This window comes from Oenanthe melanoleuca, chromosome 2, assembly GCF_029582105.1.
Source record: "Oenanthe melanoleuca isolate GR-GAL-2019-014 chromosome 2, OMel1.0, whole genome shotgun sequence".
In the NCBI taxonomy this organism is placed as follows: domain Eukaryota; kingdom Metazoa; phylum Chordata; class Aves; order Passeriformes; family Muscicapidae; genus Oenanthe; species Oenanthe melanoleuca.
The window spans coordinates 17,926,707-17,948,628 of record NC_079335.1 but is presented as its reverse complement, the minus strand read 5'-3'; the positions used below and the strand labels follow the sequence as shown (position 1 = coordinate 17,948,628).

The 21,922-nt window shown below is 38.1% G+C and overlaps 1 protein-coding gene across 1 annotated transcript; it reads right to left on the bottom strand.

Moving 5' to 3' along the window:
- Nucleotides 1-351: 351 nt before the first annotated feature.
- Nucleotides 352-20,189, bottom strand: EIF3E (eukaryotic translation initiation factor 3 subunit E). Its single transcript, XM_056483916.1, has 13 exons — nucleotides 20,006-20,189; nucleotides 18,289-18,403; nucleotides 15,800-15,917; nucleotides 12,660-12,702; nucleotides 12,080-12,184; nucleotides 10,111-10,236; nucleotides 8,745-8,869; nucleotides 7,896-8,022; nucleotides 5,858-5,959; nucleotides 5,058-5,167; nucleotides 2,136-2,238; nucleotides 1,546-1,680; nucleotides 352-514 (listed from the first exon to the last, which is right to left on the bottom strand). The coding sequence occupies exons 1-13, from the start codon at nucleotides 20,093-20,095 to the stop codon at nucleotides 476-478; spliced, it is 1,338 nt and encodes a 445-aa protein (XP_056339891.1). The 5' UTR covers nucleotides 20,096-20,189; the 3' UTR covers nucleotides 352-475.
- Nucleotides 20,190-21,922: the final 1,733 nt, after the last annotated feature.

The following is a 21,922-nucleotide window of genomic DNA, read 5'->3' as shown; positions in this document are numbered from 1 at the left end:
AGATATTGGCTACACATGCCTTCACTCTTCCAAGCTTCTTCTGTAACAAACAAAAACACAAAAGTGCAGAATAAGATTTTGGCTTGACCACATGTTCAAACGCGGTCTATTTGTTCGTACCACAAACTTCTAATTCTTTAAAATGCAATGTTTGCAATAGGTAATAATCGATAAATCTCTGCTTCCAAACTCAGACAGCCCTGACAGCAAAAGCATCCTTTGGTATAAACAAACATAACACAACTGACATCCTAAATTTTGCAAAATGTGATCAAAAATGCTGCAGAATACTATGATGTTAAGAAGTCCTTCTATTACATAAGAATCTATTTAAATCAAACACACTCAGACTGATAAAAGTAGCCAATTTTATTGAAATAACATTAGCTCTAACACATAATTGCTTTTCTCAAAAAGGTTACATATTTATGTGCTTTTTAATCAAATAAACAGATGTCCCCACTGTAGAAGTGTTTCAATAGAATCCAGAGTCTTGAGTAGCCCAGTTAGGTGCCTAAAAAATGAATACAGAAGATTAGAAGCAATTACCGTATTAACTAAGACTTACTGAAATTTATAACATTAATTTAAACAATTCTAATACTGTATATGAAGTTGGGAATGTTGTTAATAATGAAGGATACCTGTAAGATTAAAATAAGTGTTGATATACCAGACACATACTATAAATAAGTTGTACAGCTAGAGTCCTCCAAGCAAGTAGTTTCAGAAGTTTTAGAAGATCCAATATAAATCTAAGAATAATTTTTCAGCTATATTTTTAAAAGAAAGTAATGGCACATGAGTTTCCCACAACTTCCCATGAACAGAATAAACTAGTGCACCACTGCCTGTCCAGCTTCCACCAGTAATTCAGCTGAGAACTGAGGAAGTAAAATAAAACTTTTAACGCTTAAGCTCTTTTACTGTGTGGATTGTTCTGATTTTTCTGGTTTGTTTTAAAGATGCATGGCTGGGCCTCAGAGCCATCCCCATTACAGGACTGTTCTCCCTCATAGAGCTTCCCATATTGTAATGTGGAGGGAAGCAAAAACAGATGATCTTGCCAACCTTCTCATTTTCACTCATTCTACAAACCTTTCAATAACTTTGTAACATTTTCTAAAATTTCACTGAACAGGTTTAACAGAGTTGTGCAGAATTCCTCTTCCATGTTCCAATCTTAAGCACTGTTCATTCTTACAATAACACATACAGACTTAAAATAGTTTTGAGTACAACCCACTTGGAAAAAGTATTTTAACTACTTTTGTAAGTGTCACACTTCATACTCTGCCCTTTCCTGGTGGTGAAGGAGACCATTTAAAGGAAGCAGAGCATCAAATGACAGAAACAGTTATGCAACAGAATAAAATCTAATGATAAAGGCTAAAAGAAAGCAAGAACCACTGTCTAATTCCCACCATGACGCAGTCCTTCCTAGAATTAGAACTAGGAGTAGGTACATCTGGTGAGTTAAGACATAAGTCTAAGTATAATTCTTAACCTATCTCTCATAAAAAAAAGACAGCAACTTATACCAACCTCAGATCTACCACTCTGATTCAGTTTCTTCTCAATGTTCATAGCCAACATCTGACTACGAAAAGACAGGCTTTTGGTCTTTTCAATCACTTGTTGGTAAGGTGAGACTGCATTGTTGCCCATGACTACGTGGCCCTAAAACCCAGCAAAGACAGAACAAATTTAATAATTGCTCAGCATGTTTAATGTAACACTCTGCTTTTAGAACTTTCACAGATCATCCTACAGACAAGTGCAAAACACAATAAATGAAATCCACTACAGTTTATCCAGGAACAGAAAGTTTTGATTTCTACTCTTTTTCTTTGCCCATGAAGTAAAAGAAATTTAATTAAAAACTCAACATATTCACTTTGATCCATCTGGCTTTAAACTGAAAGAGAGTAGGTTTAGATTAGATTACTATGAGGGTGGAACAGGCTGCCCAGAAAAACTGTGGGTGCTGCATCCTGAAAGTGCTCAAGGCCAGGCTGGATGAGGCTCTGAGCAATCTGATACAGTGGGAGGTGTCCCTGCAGAGGGGTTGTAACTAGACGGGTCTTCAAGGTCCTTCAAAAAAAACCATTCCATTATTCTAAGTACAGTCTTACCAGCTTTGAATCCAATTTGGCATCTAATCGTGCATTTCGAATTAGATTGACAATCCATCTTTCTGCTTCTTCAGGAGTCATATTCAGTTTATCTGCCAACATACTAGAAGAAAACCAACTCATTAAATGACAAAACAATCTCTGATGCTGGTAAACATAACAAGGGACTATGGAACACAAGTCAAACCAACAAAGTATGGCACAGTCCAACAGCCAATAAATACTGCAAAACTGGGAAGCTTTATTTTCATCTGACTGAAATGACTTTAAAAATTACATACATGCTCTCCTGCACATCTCCCATTCCCACTGCAAATAAGAAATTTATATTCCAAAGTGTATACTTACTCATTCTGAGCTACATCATATTGCTTTTAAATCTTGACCTGCACAATTTTCCTATGCTCCTATTAAACTTTGTTTAGACAAACATTCTTAGAAAAATTGTCATTTAAGTAATTTCACTAGTAACATAAAGCCACCACCACCATTATAAAAATAACAACCAAATTGCTTTTATTCTTATTTAAATGCAATCAGCAGTCAAGAAAGTATAGACTAACTAACCAAAAAAATGTTTAGCAAAAAAACTTCTCTCCAAAGTTCAGGAACCCACGAGAGAGAGTTTGGTATAGAAGATATGACAGATATACTACGCTAAAACTTCTTGCAACTTCAAGAAAGAAAGGTGGGGGAGAACAGAGAAAGGAAAATTCTTAATCAAACAAACACTCTTGTCCAGGAATAATTCCTCCTAATAGTGTTTCCTGTGGCTTTCCAGCTAACTCCTTCAGCTTCCTGCTGGCAATTGGCTCACACAGGGCATTTGTAACGCTCATTGTTCCATCAGCTTTCAGACTAAGGTAACAAACATGAGGTAAGGGCTACAAGCATGACTAAAAAGCCAGCTGGATACGCTGAGTTGCACAAGAGGTCAATTTCTCACCATATTACAGAATCTTGCCTAAACATCTTTTTCTCCATCTGCAAAAGTGATTTTCTTATCAATTATTAGCTCAACTACTTGGCTGGACTTCTACATACACCTCTTCATACATTTGTCTCTCCTGTAAGGTCTTGATCTCTCGCCTCTCTCCCAACTATAAAGGCAAATTCCATTTTATCCCACAGATACACATGAAGTGAATTGAAAAAAAAGGTACTTAAAATACTGGATTTACACTGACTCACTTCATCAAAATAGGACAACAAATGGGCAACAAGTGTTTGAACTTGGCAAAATAAGGGGAAGTAAAAGCCAACCCCAGTTGCCACTGTTCAACAGACCTTTTAATCTGAGTTTGAATGAGCAATTGTAAAGGCAGAAGATAGCAAAACACATCAGCAAGGGTGGAAATTTCTGTGGAATTATTTAATACAAGAAAAAAAAATACAATCACTGTCTTACCCCTAATCAGTGATGTTAAGCATTTGACTTGAAGAAAAACTTTAAACTGAAAGTACATAGGCGTGTAATTCTCACATTTCTCTTTTAGAAACCTTAGATTTAGATAAAGTACATTTCCTTCCAGGTGACCACAAGAAAGCCTACTGCCACTACACTGGGGATTAAGCAACCCAGCTTTGGGACAACAGTGCAGAACGTTCACTTGTAGAGACAGGGCCCTTATTTGTGGATTCTTGACTACACAGCATAACTGCTCAGGACCTGCTCAGAGCTGGAATTGGGTTCACAGGATTAAACCAGATGACTTCCAATCTACAGCACCTACACTTCCCTTTTTCCTTAACAAAGATCTCATGAAATTAGAGGGGAAGAGGGTACAGATTTCTGGAGAACTATGGAGGCCGATGGGTCTGTCACAACTCTGCCCAGGGCACTGCCCTCGATGGATGTCCCTTGAATGGGGTGGGATTAGCTTATCTCAACCCTTCCCTGGAGAGATGCCCCTCAAGTGGGCACATCCTTCCTTATCATGGTCAGCCATCCTCAAAGGCTTCAGTGATCCCACACTGCCTTAGTACCCACGTTAATCCCTTGTAACCCACTGGTCTTTCCCCTTTGGTACCACCCTTGCTCTCCCCCATAAAACCCCCAGCTTTTCCCCAGTTCTCCAAGAGAGATGTCATTCCTGGCCCCCTTCCCAGAGCTGCTGGATAATAAATGAATCTCTGTGGAACTGTTATATGATGCTTCTGTCCCTCTGTCCCTGAGTCAGCCTGGGATGGCCTCGCAAGCAGAGCTGAAATCACTGAGCTGATCTCACTGAAAGCTGATCACTTGTGGCCACAGGCCACAGCTTGCTGATGTTTATCCAGAGGCTAGGAGACCTGCCAGAAGACCCCCTTAGAAAACAGCCCCTTGCAGGACCATCCCTCTGGGAAGGTTGGTGACTTTCCGGGTCCTCAGAACAACAGAACTCCACGGACCCCCCCAACTGCCTACAGAGAATCATTCCAAGCCAGAAACTATTAAGTATTTTCCATTTATTATTAGCAAATAATTTTACCTTTTCCTATTATATCTACATTTTACTTCTAGCTTAGCTGCATCAGAAATGACTTTTTTTCTTAAACTAAAGTGCATTTTTAACAGAGTACATATACAGTATGAGGTCACCAGGACTTTGGTGACACTGGGTATGAAAGTTCCCATTAAATCTGTAGAGATCCCACTTAAAATCATAGCAGTTTTAGCTTCAAAGTACTGCTTGTTTGGGGGGGGGGGGTCTAGGGGTGGTAGAGAGAGGTTGCTTTGAAGTTAAACACAACTAAATTCTGAAATATAACTCTAATTCAAATCCATAATATCGGAGTTATAAAACTAGAAAGAATACTATCCAAATGAGATTTCAGTTAGGAATTTACCTGACAACTGAATACTTCCTGAAGTTTGCACTGTTTGTCAAACTGCCCTCCACGACTGATTTTCTGAAGTGAGGAATGAAGCCATTCTCTTACCCAATGCTGATGCACTGATGGATGCGACAGAAAGTCTCGAATATGAAGAGACGGGCATTCTCAATGAAGTCCTCAAGGCACGCCACTAAGAAGAAATCATTCACAAGCACCTGCAAGTGTAAGCAGAAGGGGAACATGTGAGCAAGTGTGAGTACAAGTTTATTGGTAGACATTGCCAATAACTAAGAGCAGCCCTCAGTATACCTAAAAACATTATACATATACAGTATAGCTAAAAGCACTATTACTATGTTCAAAGATGTGGTGGAAAAGCTATAGATTAGTAATATTTTTCATTGTTTCATTGTTCAGTGTCTTACTGAATTTGAATTGCATACAACCATGATCACTGAGGTCTGACTCAAGAAGAGAGTAAGGCTGTAGCTCGACTGAAGGTCAAACTCTACTGCGATCCTAACTACCAAAGATCCTTTCAATGCAAAACTTGACTGCCTGCTCATCTTTCACAACAAAAGGCAAATCTGAACTTTTCTTCAAGCACTTCTCTAATGGAAAACCTGAAGCTCAGCCAAATGCATGATTGCCTATTTGCTGCTTCTTCTAGAACTTCTAAAATATAACATTATTATAACATTAAAGCTATATCCTTAACAGTAAGTCACATTAAGTGTTACAAAATGAGCTGTCATAAAACCCAACACCACCCAACCATGAATTAAAGTTTATCAGAAAGCACTGGCAATGGAATCAAACACCACTTCAAACAAACTAGCAGTCCATTGTCAATTTTAGGGATCTTTACTTAAAGAAAAAAGTCTTATAAATATTTTAAGTCTTACTGTTTCACACTCTCTCAGCTTCTTCTGTGCTCCATCAAAATCAAAGTTAACATACAAGCATTCCACAAACTCTGTGATAGGGTCCCTGTATGTGTAGGACTCCTGTCAATAAAGAATTAGGAATGATATCAGAAATCAAGGCCTTGTCAAGTCACTCAAGTATTCCACATAGTCTTTAAAAAAATTGATAGTGAAAATAAGTCCACGTATCACCTTAAAAAAAAGCTGAACTTCCCCATTCCTCTTTATAAAAACTACAGAAATATTCCTTCTCCCAATAGTCTGGTTAAACAACCAGAGGTATAGTTTCACCTTCAGCATTTAATGATGCAATCTTTGGGTTAGGTAAGTGTCAAGAGACCAGAGCTGTCTGTGTATCAATCCTCCAAATTTCATAAAATATGACAGAATAGTCTTCTCAAATTCTGTTTTCAAAGATGACTCCAATATCAAATCCTTCACATTTTAAACTGAATGATTATTTGATTTTCATGTACAACACAGCTAACAAAAATGCTACTTTCTATACACAAACTACTTCAATTTATTTTGGCATTACAGAAGTTACTCAACTTTCTCAGTTACCAGGCAGAGACAACACTATATCTACATACAATTGTGTGAATTCTGATGTAACAAAAATCCCACTAAGTGTTTTTAATGCATACTTTAACACAGCTTAAATCAATATGTATCAGTATCTGCTTTAGCATACAGTAAGATCAATAGATAAAGGGAATTCCCAAGAGATTTTTCTTTATGGATCAAAGTTATTTTTTCCTTCCCCAAAGAACTGGATTTACAATCGCATTATTTAGGTTTCAAATTCAGTTTTATACATGCTCTTCACATCAGAATTATACCTGTTAACCATTATTTACAAAATGGTCTTAGAATGAGCATTTCTTAATTTCAATAAACAACAAACTGCTTACCTATCAGTTCAATACTTGCAAAGATGTTGCAAGTATAAACAATCTTACTCTATGCTCAACTAGCAGCATAAGTTATTTCACATCTATAAAACTTCTACCACATCATCATTTAACATCATGAATCATACAGAGCAGAAAAGTACTATGAAATGTGACAGGTGATTTCAAAACCAAAGCCTAAGTTGGTATTTTCAAAAGGAATACTCTAATGGTGTGCAAGATTAAACAAAAGCAAGAAGTTACAAACAAGAAGTTGTTCCTTACTTCAAGTATTAGAAATTTATATTAGAAGTTCAAACTTACAATCAGATTTCAAATAAAGATAAAAGATGAGTCACAACACTTACTACTGATTTATTGCTTATGCTACTTTTTGTGAAAACTAAAGCTTAAAAACAGATTAAGTTATGACTAAAATCTGATCTTTGCATTGACTGTGCTTTGCACACGTAGTTTCCCAAATCCTTGCAGTGGTTATAACTGACTGCTAGCCTATAATAATTGTACTGTCAACATTATCAAGTGTTTGAAGTGTATTGATTTGTATACAAGTGGCTTGCTAATTTCAGATAAAAATCTGGGCCATAACACTGTTGACTGCTAGGAACTTTTGCATGTAACTTTTTTATTGCTCTTCTCTGTATCTCCATCCTCATGTGACTGTGACAACAGAATCATTTTCATGGGAATGCACATGAACTCAAATCAACATATACAACTCAGGGGTTTTGAAATGTTAGAAAGAACCCTTATTCACACAACAATTTATTGTACAGATAGTTGAAAAAGAATAATCAGATCCAAAGCCATTTCACATCTCACTGAATTTTCAGTATTTAATAATACAGGAAGCAAGAACTGGGTGCATACTCTACTGCATGTATGTGCACATAACACTGCTCATGTATAAGAAAGGAGAAAAAAAATTATTCCGTCCTCCCACTGACTGATATGCATATTATTTCACTAAAAACTTTCACTGACAAAAAACAAGTATCAAAATACCTCTCAAATCATAACCCAAGTATATTACTAGAAGAAAGTTATCATGAAGGCTCCTTAAAAAAAAGAGGCAAAAAAATATCAGATACAGCAGTCCTCACCTGCTGAATAACCTTGACTAGATCTTTCAGCACTTGCCTACGTTTACGAACATCTTTATTTGTTATGACTGCAGTAGTCAAATATCTGAGGATATGCGGGCACATTGTCTGAATTGCATTGAGATACCTAGAAAGAAAAAAACATAGGTAAGACTTAGAACTCAAAGGTATTCTGAAATTTGCTGATGACATTAAAATGGGAGGAGCCATTAACTCCTCAAAGGCAGTGAGGCCCTGCAGAGAGATCCTGACAAAGAAATCAGAGGGCTGGACAATCACCACTGTACTAAGTATAACAAGGGCAAGTGTCAGATTCTGCATCTGTAACACAGCAGCACTGGATCTATGTATAGACTGGGGAATGAGAAGGTGGGAGAGCAGAAAAGGATTTGGGGGCCCTGGTCAACAACAAATTGAATATGAGTCACAGTGTGTCCTGGCAGTCAGGAGAGCCAGGACAGAGAACTGTGTCTTGGTGGATACCAGGCACAGAATTAGCAGCTGGGCAAGGGAGAGGATTGTCCTGTTCTGCATTGGAGCAGCCTTACCTTGGTACTGGGTGCAGTTTTGGATGCCACAACATAAGAAAGGTATCAAGCTATCAGAGAGGATCCAATGGAGAGCAATAAAGACTGCTAGATCTACATATAAGACAATCTTTTCACAAATATATATAGTGTTTCAATTCTCATGTTAGTCTGGGATTTCCCTCAAGAATCTTTTAAAATGGCTTTTTACAAAATCAGAATAGAATAATAGCTTCATCCTGCAGCCCTAAGGTCAGCCTGCATATTCATCATTTGCCTTCAATTTGATTTAAAGACTCCCACAGAGTACAACACAACTTACTGTGGCTGATAGAGAAAAAGGTCAATGATGTTGTCTCTCCCTTTAGGATGATTAAAAAACACGAACAAAGACCAGTGGATGAGCCATGTTCTTTGCTGAAGGGACTGCAGCGGAGAGCTGACAGACTAAGAGAAAACACAACATTGATTCAAGTCAAAAACAAACAATTTCCTTGAATACTAATCCATGGAAACCTGTAATTGCTCAAAGTTTTGTGATTTTGCATCAGCTCTTTGTAACTGTCCTCACTCTCAGGTTGAGTTTGACCTCCAACTTTTGTCATCTCAATGATAAATCTACTAAAGTTATAAGCAAAATAAATTTTCCAATATTATATTCCAAACCATTTCCTGAAATTTGCATTTTTAATGGCAAGAGAAGAGATTTTAACTCTCCAAGACCACCATACTAACCTAAGTTACTCCCCTTCTTAACTCTGAATTCCTTGTATTCCCTCTTCAGATGTGATCTGAGTAATACTTGGCTTTTTCACCGTTTCTGTTTTACTTCCTTTCTAAATCCTCACAAGATCTTTTTTTATGCCACAGGCGCTCAGACAATGGCAAGTAATCCTCACTCCAAAGAGCATGACAACAAACTGCTATGATTCTATCCTAAAAAAATCTTGTCAGATTAATGAACAAGTCAAATGGTCTATTTTAACCATACAGAATCATAAAGACAACAAAATTACAAAAGAAAATTTGTTAACACTAATTATCTGCCACATAGACAAAGGACAACTGCAGGACAGAAAAAAACCCCGTTTTTTCAAGACTCCGGCTCAGGAGAGTAAAACTTTCATATCTCTGATATGTCAATGAAGCCCCATAAGTAAAAAGGAAGACTGACAGGTCCCTAATCTTATCAGTTGCTCTGAATTAGTACTGCAGCCCCACTCTCCACTTAAGTTCTTGGTACTCATCTGAACTCAGGAGAAAGCTGAATTAGCTAAAAACTGTTTCTAAACACAACCTGTCTTGCATTTGCTAAAATGCAAGCACTATCTTAATGAGATAACATGGTTTATTTACATGCATTTTATTCTTTCCAGAAAATGAGCAGTACAAGTATCTGAAATTTAAGCAGCAATTGCATACAATAATACATTGCCCTCAAACATACCCTTAAGATTTTTTTGTTTATTGGAAATATTTGAAAATATAGATGACAACCTAAGGTGTTAAGAGGCAACCAATTTGTAAAAGAATCTTTCATTATTTCTTCACAAGCATGCTTCAACTCTCCCACTGTGTGAAAAGATGGTAACCTACTCCTAAACAAGACTGCAAGTGATTTACAATAAAACTTGAGTACTAGCACCTCTAACCTCTCACCTTGTTAAGATGTCTAAGATTTTACTTACATTATTATCTATTGTCTCCTTTAGTCTTGTGAGGTCTTCCATGGCTGCATCCCAATTCTGCATCAGGATTTCAGATGCCAGTTTTCCCCAAAGAGAGCTTAAAGCATTTCTGTCTGTTGCTGGAACCTATGTTCAACAATAGCAAAGAAGTCACACTCTTAGTATTTTGCTAAAAAATATTATTTACTTTTAAAATTACAAAGGGTATTTTCTGGCAGTATTTTTCATTTACAAGGTATCAATTTTGCATAGTCCTAACTCTCCAAACTAAGTGGGTTTTTTTTGTTTGTTTGCTTGTTTTCAGAAAAACAATTTAGACACAGAAAAATGCTTCTAAACTAGTTATTACAAGGCAAGTTCCTAAAGAACTCATAATAGTAGGTAACCACCTTCAAAAAGCTAGCATTCCAAACTCTTCCTGCTAATGCCTTGCCCAGAAGTGCACTTGTTACAGAAACGTACAGTGGAACTGCAACTTTGCAGCAGTGAACTTGCTTCCTGGAAGGATAGCCCTAAGGTGCTACAGGTGCTCCTGTGCTACTTTTACTAGGAATGAGTTGTACTATGTCATTCAAAAAATGTCAAATTCTGTTCTCAGACTGGTTACAATAGTTCTTTCACAGACTATGTTTCATCACACAGGGCTTTTAAACAAATCTTCTCCCACCAGAATTAATAACAGGAGTCTTATACTATGCCTATTATCAGCACAAAATCAGTACTTCATTTTCTGAGGTTACTTGACATACAAGAACATAATGCTATACCCAGAAAAAAAGCATGAAAAATTAAGGACAGTCACCCACAAACCTACATGTGTAACTTTCATATCCCCTCTTGGCACATAAAAAGAAATAACACCGAAAGCTTTAGACTAATAATTCAACTCATTTCTACCTTAAGCCCTGCTCTTCCGATTAAAGATACATTTTCCTCTTTTTCTTCTTTAATTACAATGACAGAAATTTTTGTGGTTTACTCTAGCAGTATTTCAAAGAGTTGAGATTACTTTTAGATGGCAATAGAAACTAGCAAGGAAAAAGCAAAATGGCACAAACCACTACATTTTCAGCAATCACTGCACTATCCATGAGATACTGACTTACAAAAACTGTGTATCCTCCAGGCAAGCCAGGTGCCAGTTTAGTAGATACTGAGTTGAGAAGGTTCACATGCTCTGTGCTGGTTCCAAATCACTTCATTAGAGGTAGCTATTCACAATAACTGCTTTTAGGTACTGCAGCTGTTCCAGCTACACTATCTAGATTTTCAAGCAGTTACCTTAAATTTCCACTTGTTAGTAAAGCAGCACATTCACTGACCACCAATAATAAATTTACTGTGCTGACATTCTTACAAGACATCAAATCTTTATTCTCAAAATTCACTCCCACCAGGAACAAATGATATGAATTACAACAAGATGAAAAGAGTTGCTTCAGAGACTATGGATCTAGTTGTACATTCATCATCTGAGCTGTCTACATTTCACAGGGAGATGACTTATCCTCTTAAATCCATCACAGAATTCAAGAGAGGACAGATGAGAGTTCAGATAAGAAGCTAGTAGTTCATCACTACCACCAATTACATTCAAGCCACCTGCAAGCTTTTCACCGCTGCTGACTACATCTGCGCACAAAAATCACGTATTTTTAAAAACAAGTACTCATTTCATTGTATTCCATAATTAAATGTCAGCAAACATACAAATTTGAAGAACAATTCTGAGTTCTACTTGAAAATAATGGAATTATTGAACAACAGTGATGATTATTAATCATTACTGTAAACTCTGGCATACAGTAATTGCCTCAAAAAGCTATGAAGTATTATATGCTAGGAATGAATACAGACAATTTACTGGTTTAAGTATTTCATTGAAAATAACACAAAAAACAAACAAACAAAAAAAAAAAAACCCCACAAAAAAAACTAAACCCCAAATCAACAACTAATTAAAACTTACCAGAACCCTAAAGAAGTAGAGATATTCTGCAGCTCCTGAGTAGTTACCACACTCGTACTGGAATTTTGCATACCTGTAGAGTGTATCTAGGTACTCCTGCCTAAACTGAAAAGGAATACAATAAAAGCTTTTATTCACTAGGAAAAAAAGCACACTGCCACAAGCCAATTTTAATAGTAGAGTAAGAGTTGAAATCTGTAGCTTTTCAAAATACATTGTACATAGGATAAGACAACAGAAAACTATTATACTCTCAATTTATGCCATGGAATGAAAGATTACACTAATACTAGAAAAAGGTGACATCTTGCATTACGAAGTAAAGCACACCTAAGTTACACAGGTGCAGCTAGCATTAAGTTTCAGAGCCTTTTTTGTTTATTTGTGTAAAAAAAAAAAAAAAAAAAAAAAAAAAAAAAAAAGAGTTCAAAGGATTAAATACGTTAGTATTAGGAATTCTGCCTATTAGCTACATTAACAGAGGACAGGACAAAATGCTAGATCCTACTTGGTCAAAATGCTGTAAGCTGTGAGGGAGGTTGAATGGACAGAACTGAATTCCAGCAGCTACAACACTTACCCCATGCTTCTCAGCTAAATAGTCAAACAGCATCCGACCATCTCTGCAATAAAAGGATAGAAATAATTGGTTTTCCAAAATAAATCAATAGCCACCATGAACACTACACAATGCAACACAATTTTAAAGGTAAAACAGAAACTGAGCATGAATTTAAAGTAACATTCCTCCACTTGTTCAAAAGCAGCTGCAGAGTCATCTGTGTCATGAAGTTTCAAATTCTTAAAATTATTCTAATTTTAAGTAATGAATGCCACCTGCAACAATAACTACAGCTAAGAAAGAGTGGAAGGTTGTTTTAAATTTAAAAGCATCCTTAGCTCTTGGTCTGAAAGTTAAATTCTGAATTAGAGCTCTTTCCATTCTCATGGTTCAATTTCAGAGCAGTTAATCTGGACAACCTTGATTTTAACAGGAGATGGGAAAAAATGGCAAAGACTAAAGCAAATAAAAGTAAAAAGGAAACTTATCCTTTCCTGTTAGCACTGAGACAGAGTGGGTCACAAGGATATCTCTATCACAGCAAATATGTGCAGAACACAGAACCACAAAAAATAACCATACTAGTAAGTTCTAAACATCTATCCTCATGTGATCACATCTCCAAAGACTGCTTTTTATTTAACATTTAATATTAAAAGAACAAGCCATATTATCTACATCAAAGAGAAGTTTAGCCTCCAGGAGGCAAGCTGTAAATTCCCTGAGATAAAGATATAGTAACAACTGTATGCAAAGAGTATTTTCCCATTTACTCTGAAATCAACCAACTGCAAAGATATGAGTGCTTAATTAGAACTTATGGTACAAGATTCCACAGGGAAATGGCAAATTGCCACGTGAGCCAAGAATGACAGTCTTACCTCTGAAAGCAAATAAATACTGTCATGGATTTGTTCCAGTAGAACATACTTTAAGGATGAGGAACACTATCACTCTAATTTTAAAGTCAAAGTCCTCCAACAGTTGCTTAGGGAAATGAAATGTTTTGGCTTCTTCTTTAAGGAACTTCTACCTGCAAAATCTCCTTTATACATTATTTCCCAGAGTTGGATGTTCCAAATATTGCCATCATGGATCAAAAGTCATTATCTAAAGTTCTGATAATATGCAGCTATCTGAATTTGACAGAGATTCAAAATTACCAGCAGAAATTTCCAAAAGAATCAAAACTTCTTTCTTCTAGCTACAGCACTACTCAGTCTAGACAGATGTGACATATTTCAGCCCAACTCTACCCATTACTATCTAACCCAAATAAACTGGATTAGAACTACAGCCGAGCCAATAACCAAAATCAGAACTTCTGAATGGTGAAGTTTCCAGATACTTTACAAACACAAATCACACACCAGCTCTAAAACAAAACTTGCTTCAGATGAGTAGCAGTGCTAATATTCTATAGCATTAGGCAAGTTATATTCCATGCATTTATTTACTCTTGCTCCCAAACAAGGCATTTTCAATTTGAAGCACCTTCTATTGTCTAAAATCTGTCAATCAAAAGTCAAGTAATAGAGCACATTTCCCACAAAATGCTAGTCATCTAGTAACATTTTTCTAGGCCAATTATTATTTAAAAAATTGGCTAAAGGCAAAACAAGAATCAGACAAGACCTCTGTATGTTCAATTAGATTTGTATAGCTGTGGAGGAAGACTTTTCTTTAAGGCAGGCACAACTGCCATAGTAACTGGAACTTTCACTTTTAAAGGTCTACCTCCAAAAGCATCTACTGGCTTTGCATAATCACAAGTCATAAACAAATGGAATTTCTTTTCTTTATGTAATTATCTGACATGAACATCCATTCTGAAATCACATACAAAGGCAATTTAGTTACTTAATGTTTTTACAGCAAAAGCTTAAGTACTCAGGATAGAAAGCTAAAAGAATTTCATGATTCCTACTGACATCTCATTTTGTGTGTGCATTGAGACACAATACACTGCACCTTACCACTTCTGCACCGACCAATATCTAAATTAATCTATAACAAATTCTGAAAACAATGAAGAGTGGAAAAAAGAACAGAGGCAAGAAAAGAAGCATGATAACATGTATTTGAAACAGAGTAAATTCTAATCAAGCTCCTTTCCCTTGAGGGATCCATATTCTTCAGGGAGTTTGTTTGCAAACAATGGTATATTCATAGAGAAGATTTCTGCAGACTAGAAATAAGAGTTTATACATTCAATATTTTACTAAGAAATTCCAGAAGTAATGTTACAGCCTTCCATATCAGTGGATGCATAAAGCTTGCCAACAGTTAACCCAAGTACAGACTTCACCTACAAATTCAAGTTAAGCCATAGGTTCTCTCTGAAAATTTTGGGGCAGGCAAGGCTGAAGAAGGCATCCAATTAATAGGCCAGTTTTCCAGACACATTTACAACAGCAGTAACAATGATTCCTATGTAAAGGAAGCAAGGAGTAATTTATGCCAAAGAAATATCAGCCCACCTCTCTGCTGAAGGTGCAGTTACTCCTCAGTGACTACAGCTAAACTCTTTCCTACAGAGCCCACTACAAGCTTAACCACGGTGAAACTCTGATAGACCTTAGATACAGGGTGCAGAAACTCATTCAACTTTAATTACTCATAAGAAAATGAGAATAAATTGCATGCATCTTAGAAAGACAATTATGAGCACTATGCTATACCAACAAGTTGAAACAGTTAAGTGGGAAAAGGACAGAACACCCTAAATATGTGCTTTGAGGCTGAAAGGATACTCATCCACCAGGCCTCCCAGACTAATATAACACTCCATAATCTTTTCTGGAAGGCAGAGAAGAAGATATGAAGTGTTTCAGCCTGCATTTTCCCCTCAAAAAAACTTAAACCCAATCAAAGCCAAACAAAAAAGTGCCTGTGATTGGATTTCACTGGATGATGACTAACACTTGTACCAAGTTGATTCACAAACACTAAAAATCAATGTCTTTTGCACAACAGGGAAAAAGCACTGAAAAGAGCAAACTGTGTCAAGCAATTTCCATTACCTGACCAGAAGCACTACTTAAATACTGTATAAAAATAAAAACATCTTTCTTGCAGTTATTACACAGAAAGCATTCCTAGCAGCAACACCTGAGAGGTACCAACAAACCATCCTGACAAATCAGGTTAGAAATTACCTGGTGGATTGCATTTGCCTGGTAGTCTCTGGATCCTCAAACATCTTGACAATAGGCTCCGTTTCAGCTTGCAGCTGCTTCAGCTGGGCAACAACAGTTGTTCTTTTCTCACGCAAAGCTGAGCACACAAACAGAAAGACTTTAATATAATGCTTCAATTTTTTACATGAACCAACCTGTAATTACATGGTGCTGACACTTGAACACATCTTCCCAATTCCTACCGCACCTGTCCTCTCAGTCAAGTCTCAAACCCAGCTGGGTATAACAATTCTGTAACTTAGTAAAAACTTCTAACATTTGGTTCTTTCCCTCCTGTGTGTAGGCCACCAGAGAACAGATACAGCTGGAGAAGAGTCTGTATTAGACAAGGCATCCTCAGGCTTCTACTAAAGAAGAAACAACCTTAATTCAAGTTCACTTATTCCAAATAAACTTGAAAAAAACCAAACAATACAATGATACAACAAAGATTGATTTTCTTCTGACTGATGATCAGGTTCTGAAAGAACATTTGAGCATACTTAACTCAAAATTGAAAGGAAAAATTTCAAGCAGCTCAACCTGCAAAATTAGGATTTTGAATACTCTGTGTTTAATGCTAACATTAGGCCCTTTATGAAAAATTGTTAAGAAATTCAACTAAGTTTTTTAGGGTGATTATTCTACACAGACCCCAAATGCCTCACCAAGTGCTAGCAATGCAATGAAGTGAAGACTTAAACAAAATTCAGAAAAGCATGTATGCTTTAAAAAAAAAAAAAAAAAAAAAAAAAGAAAAAACAGGAAAAATCACCCTGACATTGGCTATGTGATCCAAGAAACATGTGGGATCAGGAAAGCCAAGACTAAACCCCAGGAGATAAATGCAGGAAACAGTAAAAGAGAGCCACACACCAGAACACTCAATGTCATGGTGAACAGAGCTGACATTTCTTTCATGATTTGACTACACAGATATTTAAACAGGACATCCAAGGTGGCTAATACCATAATGGTGACTGAACCTAAATATAAGAACAACTTGCCTGACAGGAAGTGTTCCAATAAGGAGAAATTATCTCCACCTTCAGTTGACTCTTGAGATTATAAAAGAGGAAGAAACAGATGAAAGAAAAAACATTCAGTTGACTTACTAAGAATACGAAAATGTTTTCCTGCGACATCTCCTGGGTGTGTAATTGTAAGTTGATCTCATGGAAGACAAGACAAAAGCAACTATAAATTGTGCAGGGACATTTCTAATAATAACTGTGTAAGGGAACTTAGTTTTGTGTACTTTAAACAGTGGAGTCTTAAAAAAACGGTAGTGTAAACTTCTACTGACACCAGTGACTCCACAAGTAAGAACCACCTGTCCATGCACACATTCTGATAGGCACTGATGCAAGAAGACACGTACCAGAAAGATCTCAGAAGTTAAGGCATTTGCATAGAAAACTGTGCAAGCAAGCACCCTGAACAGTGGACTCTGTGTGAAAGAACTAGCTCTGCTTATGTTAACTGAATAAAAGCCACAGATAAAAAAAAAACCCCAACAAGCCTGATGTCCATGAGTCTATCAATTCTCTTATTCCAAAGAGGTCAGTGGCCACCTCTGCAGCTTCAAGAGCCTGAAAAGAGCCAGACCCAAAGGAAGAATGCAACAACACAGAAGTCTCTTCCTCCCAAGTTGCAGGAAAATAGATTGTAGTCCCAATAGCTAAGAAAAAGGTGAGGAATTCCCCAACATGAAAAAAAAGACAGAGAAATAGGAAGATAGTGGATATTGAACTACCAGGTCAGGAAAAAAACAAACAAAATGAAACACCCAACCCTAGAAATGAAAAGAAGGAAAAAAAACCTTAAAACCAAAACACCCACTAAGGATGGAAATTAGACAAAGGCTAGATAATCTACTTTTCTCCCCATTCCCAAATGCTCCTCAAAATGATAGAAATTTAAGTAGTAAACAGAAATTACCAAAACCATGGATAGTAAGAGATCACATTCATTATAATCTTAAATTTACTTTCTTCTAGAGAAGCAGCAATTTTTATACTGACAAAACTGAGGAAAAAACACATTTTCAGAAACATCTTTCTCTAGTCAAAGTCCAAAAATCAGCCACAGACAAACAGATTAATGCAATTACAATGCAACTCTAGTCTTAACATACTGGATACTTTAAAGAAAAAAATCACCAAATGTTTGAGAGATGAAAAGCTAATGCAACTCCACTAGGCTACATCTCTAAAAACCTTGAGATTACCAAATCAGCATAGAAATACTGAAAGAGGTCACTCAAAGGTTAAGCTTCTGACAGGCCAACAAACCCAAACTTCCCAGGATTAGGTCATTCTATTTGTCCCAGTACTGCACATCCTTTTGGTAACCCACAGTTAAATAGTACTCTAGTTTCTGAATGCAACAAGCAATCACCACTAGTAATTTATTACTTTAGATAGAATGGTTAGAAAACAAGCTTTACATCTAAATGAGCAGCTTACCATGAGGAATTTCATCGGAATAAAGATTTTTGTACACATCCATAGCAAAATCCACCATGTTAGTATCACTAAGTAGATCCAATTTTCCTTGGAGCAGCTCTTTTTCATTGTATATCTGAAACAGGAATTATTAACAGATACATGTGAATACTGCTGAAGAGTTTCAAATCATATTATGTAGTTACTTTTACGGCACAGTTTATGGACTTCTGTACAATTGAATTCTTTTGAATATCAAATCCCACAGCTCTGTCATTAAGAGTAGTTACTATAAAGCCTCTCTGCATTTTGGCAGAACACCAATTATTTCCTGCTATCTATGAAAGCAGGTACTTCAAAAGCTGATTAGAAGTCAAGTAACATTACTAGTCTTTTAACAGGAATAGTAATTCCTATTGCAAAATTACATACATACTTTAAAAAATAACAAAAATCTTAATTATGCTTTTCTTTCAAAGTACTGAATATTTCCCACAAAATAAAATGCTGAACAGTGAGGACTAGTTAAATTATTTAAAGTGGATTTCAGAAGAGATGAACAAGATTAATGCAGTGCAGATTAATCTAAAATAGTTGCTAGGTCTACAGCACAAGAACAAATTTAGAGTAGCTATGTAATTGGATGGTGTACTTTTAAACTTTTCAAATTGTTTATAGTCCATAATTTAGCAGTGAGTTGCAAACTGCTGTCAGACCTTGAAGATACAGGCGAGGGCCAAATCCAGTGTGTTCCTCAAGAACATATTTGCACAAGAGCAGTATTACAACTCACCACAACACATCTGTGGACATCTCAGATATAGAATCTGTAGAAGTCTAATTCAGCTCTCAACACTGTGTCGTTCAAAACTAACAACGCAAATTAACTGTTTAACTTCAGCTGACATAAAAATGTTAATGCAAAAATGCCATCAAGACGACAGGCATGAAGCAAACTCCACATGCTAGACATGGTTCATCAGTTCCTCTATGAAGGCTAAAACAAGACCTACTTTAAATTCAGAACTTATTTAACTTTACACATTTTGCTTCCATTTTAGAACATCTTAGACTGATGAGGGTTTAGTCTAAAGTATCTGAAGCACTCGTCTGAGGTATTTCCAGCATTACTAGGTTCTTTGTAGCAACAGAACTTAAAATTATACATAAAAAGACTAATAAGGGATGATTCAAGAAGGGACGTATATTTGTTTCCAATACAAATTTGTGATGACATGGGTTTCAAATTAAAATTAATCAGTATCACTGGCGTAACCCCACAGGCCGTCTGAGCTCCGGCTGCCGGGGGACCCGAGCACCAAGAGCCGCGGGGCTATCGAGGGTGTCCCACAGCTGCGAAGTGCGGCTGCAGGGGACAGCTCTGACTTCTCCTTTCTCCGAATACACGTGAGGGAAAGGCACTACACCGAATCCGAGCAAGTAGGAAGCGCAGGATTCTGTGCTGGCCGAGGGGCTGCGCGGCGTGATCGAGGAGCGGCTCCCTCAGGCCTCCTCCCGGCCGTGCTCCGTCCCTCCCGTGCAGCCCCACACGCTTCACCCCTCGGCTCAGGCGGCACAAGAGCCTCCAGCTCCTCCCTACGGAGGCTCCGCATCCCCCACGGGCCGCGCCCGGCCTGCACAGCGCTCAGGCCCACGGGAAGCACCGGCGGCTGGCAGCAGCGCCTGCCACCTTCCCACTGCCGCAGCCGGCTTTACCACCCTTGGGAGAGACACGCACCTCCTTGACGGAGAGGAATTCCAGCAGCGGGAAGACTAGGTGCCGGTCCAAGAAGTGCGCGATGCGGGTGGTCAGGTCGTACTCCGCCATCTTGGCGCCGGGAGAGAGGAAAGGCAGAGGCGCGACCGGCGCTTGTGTGCGCTGCGCCTGCGCGGCCCCGCCCCAGCGGCGGCAGCCGGCGCCTGCGCACTGCGGTCTGTGGGGGCTGGGCGAGCTGGGCCCGAGCGGACGAGTCGGAGATGGGGGAACGGCAAAGCGCTTCCCTTCCCCTTCCCCTTCCCTTCCCCTTCCCTTCCCTTCCCTTCCCTTCCCTTCCCTTCCCCTAACCTTCCCTTCCCTTCCCTTCCCTTCCCTTCCCTTCCCTTCCCTTCCCTTCCCTTCCCGGGCTGGGGCAGGGCCCTGCTCGGGCCTTGCGTGTGCTGAAGGCGCCGGTGCAGCGCGCGAGCAAATGCTGGGCAGTCCCGCTTAATGGAGCGGGATTTGTGCAGGGGTGAACATCTGAAAGCAGCTGTGAGCTGTGACTCCAGCCCCCGCATTTTGTGCGTCGTCTGTGAGCTTGACTTGATCTAAATCTAATCTGGTAATGAGAATCTGAAAAGGCGTCCAAGCTGTCGTTGCCACCAAGTGAAAAGTTTGTTAAGGTTGGTCCTTGTTTCCAGGCTCTCCATGGTGAGGCTGTGCTGGATGAGATGGAAAAAGGCTGGGGAGCTGCTGGACAATGGCTTACACAGGGAAATCCAAGCAAGTGCAGAATTACTGCAGTAATACTCAGTATTACTGAGTTTAGCAACACAAGTGGAAAAATCAGTAATATTGATGATAACTTGCATAATACTGGCTGCCCAGGGGAGTGTTTGAGTCCCCATCCCTGGAGGTACTTAGAAAATGTGTGGATGGGGCACTTAGGGACATGGTTTAATGGTGGACTAGATTTTAGAAGCCTTTTCCAACCTAAGTGATTCTGTGATTCATCGTGTTAACTCACCAGAAAGATAAAAGGTTTCTTTTCCTGTTACACTTTATAAATTTTCTTGTGATTTTTTTCAGGACACACAGTTGGGTTCTGTAAGTCAGGCCTCATCTCTTCTCATAAAGCATGACTAAAACCTTTGTCAGGAGAAAACTTTTCCTTTCATGAGCAGAGGCATAATAATTTGTTCAGTGATTCACATAACTACAGACTACACCTGTGGTAGTACAATAGTTGCTCATGTGGAATAGCAAGTTAATGTAGTTGTAATACAGGTTAATTTTAGACTTAGATGGTTTGTCTTAAATGTAAATGAGAGGTGAGCAATTTACTAAGCCATTATTTAGGCAGCTAGTGATGTTCTCCCCACCTTAACAGCAAGATGTAAAGGCTATAGAATTAAAGATGTGACAGGCTGGCTTTTAGAAGTAAGACTTCATTGCATCTTAATGATGACCTGTGAGGGAAAAAAAGTATGCAGCATGAATTAAGTAATTCTTCATGTGGCACTGAATTGTTAACACGTTCGTATGAGTCTGTGCTATATGTAATTTTGTATTAGTAATACTCTGCTCAGAACATCATCTGTGAGAAAGAATCCCTTTTTATCTGCAAAAGAACCTTGTATTTCTCATAGTAGTTGTAGATGCTGTTTACTTTGATACCTACATATCACTGATGACATCCATAATCTCTAATGGTGAAAAGTATCCTCCTGTATTATTTTTCCCATAATAACAATGTGGGTTTCACCAAGGCCTGTTCAAACTTGCCACTGGTTTCTCCTCATGGCAGTCAGATTACAGAGCTGCCAGTGGAAGCCAGGCTGTGGAGTTGCCACTGGGAGACCTCAGCAGTACAAAATGCTAAAGCATCCAAGGCCCTGTGCAGTGCTTGGTTTTAGCTGATGAGTGACTGTCTGCAAGAAACAGGTGCAGTAATGAGTG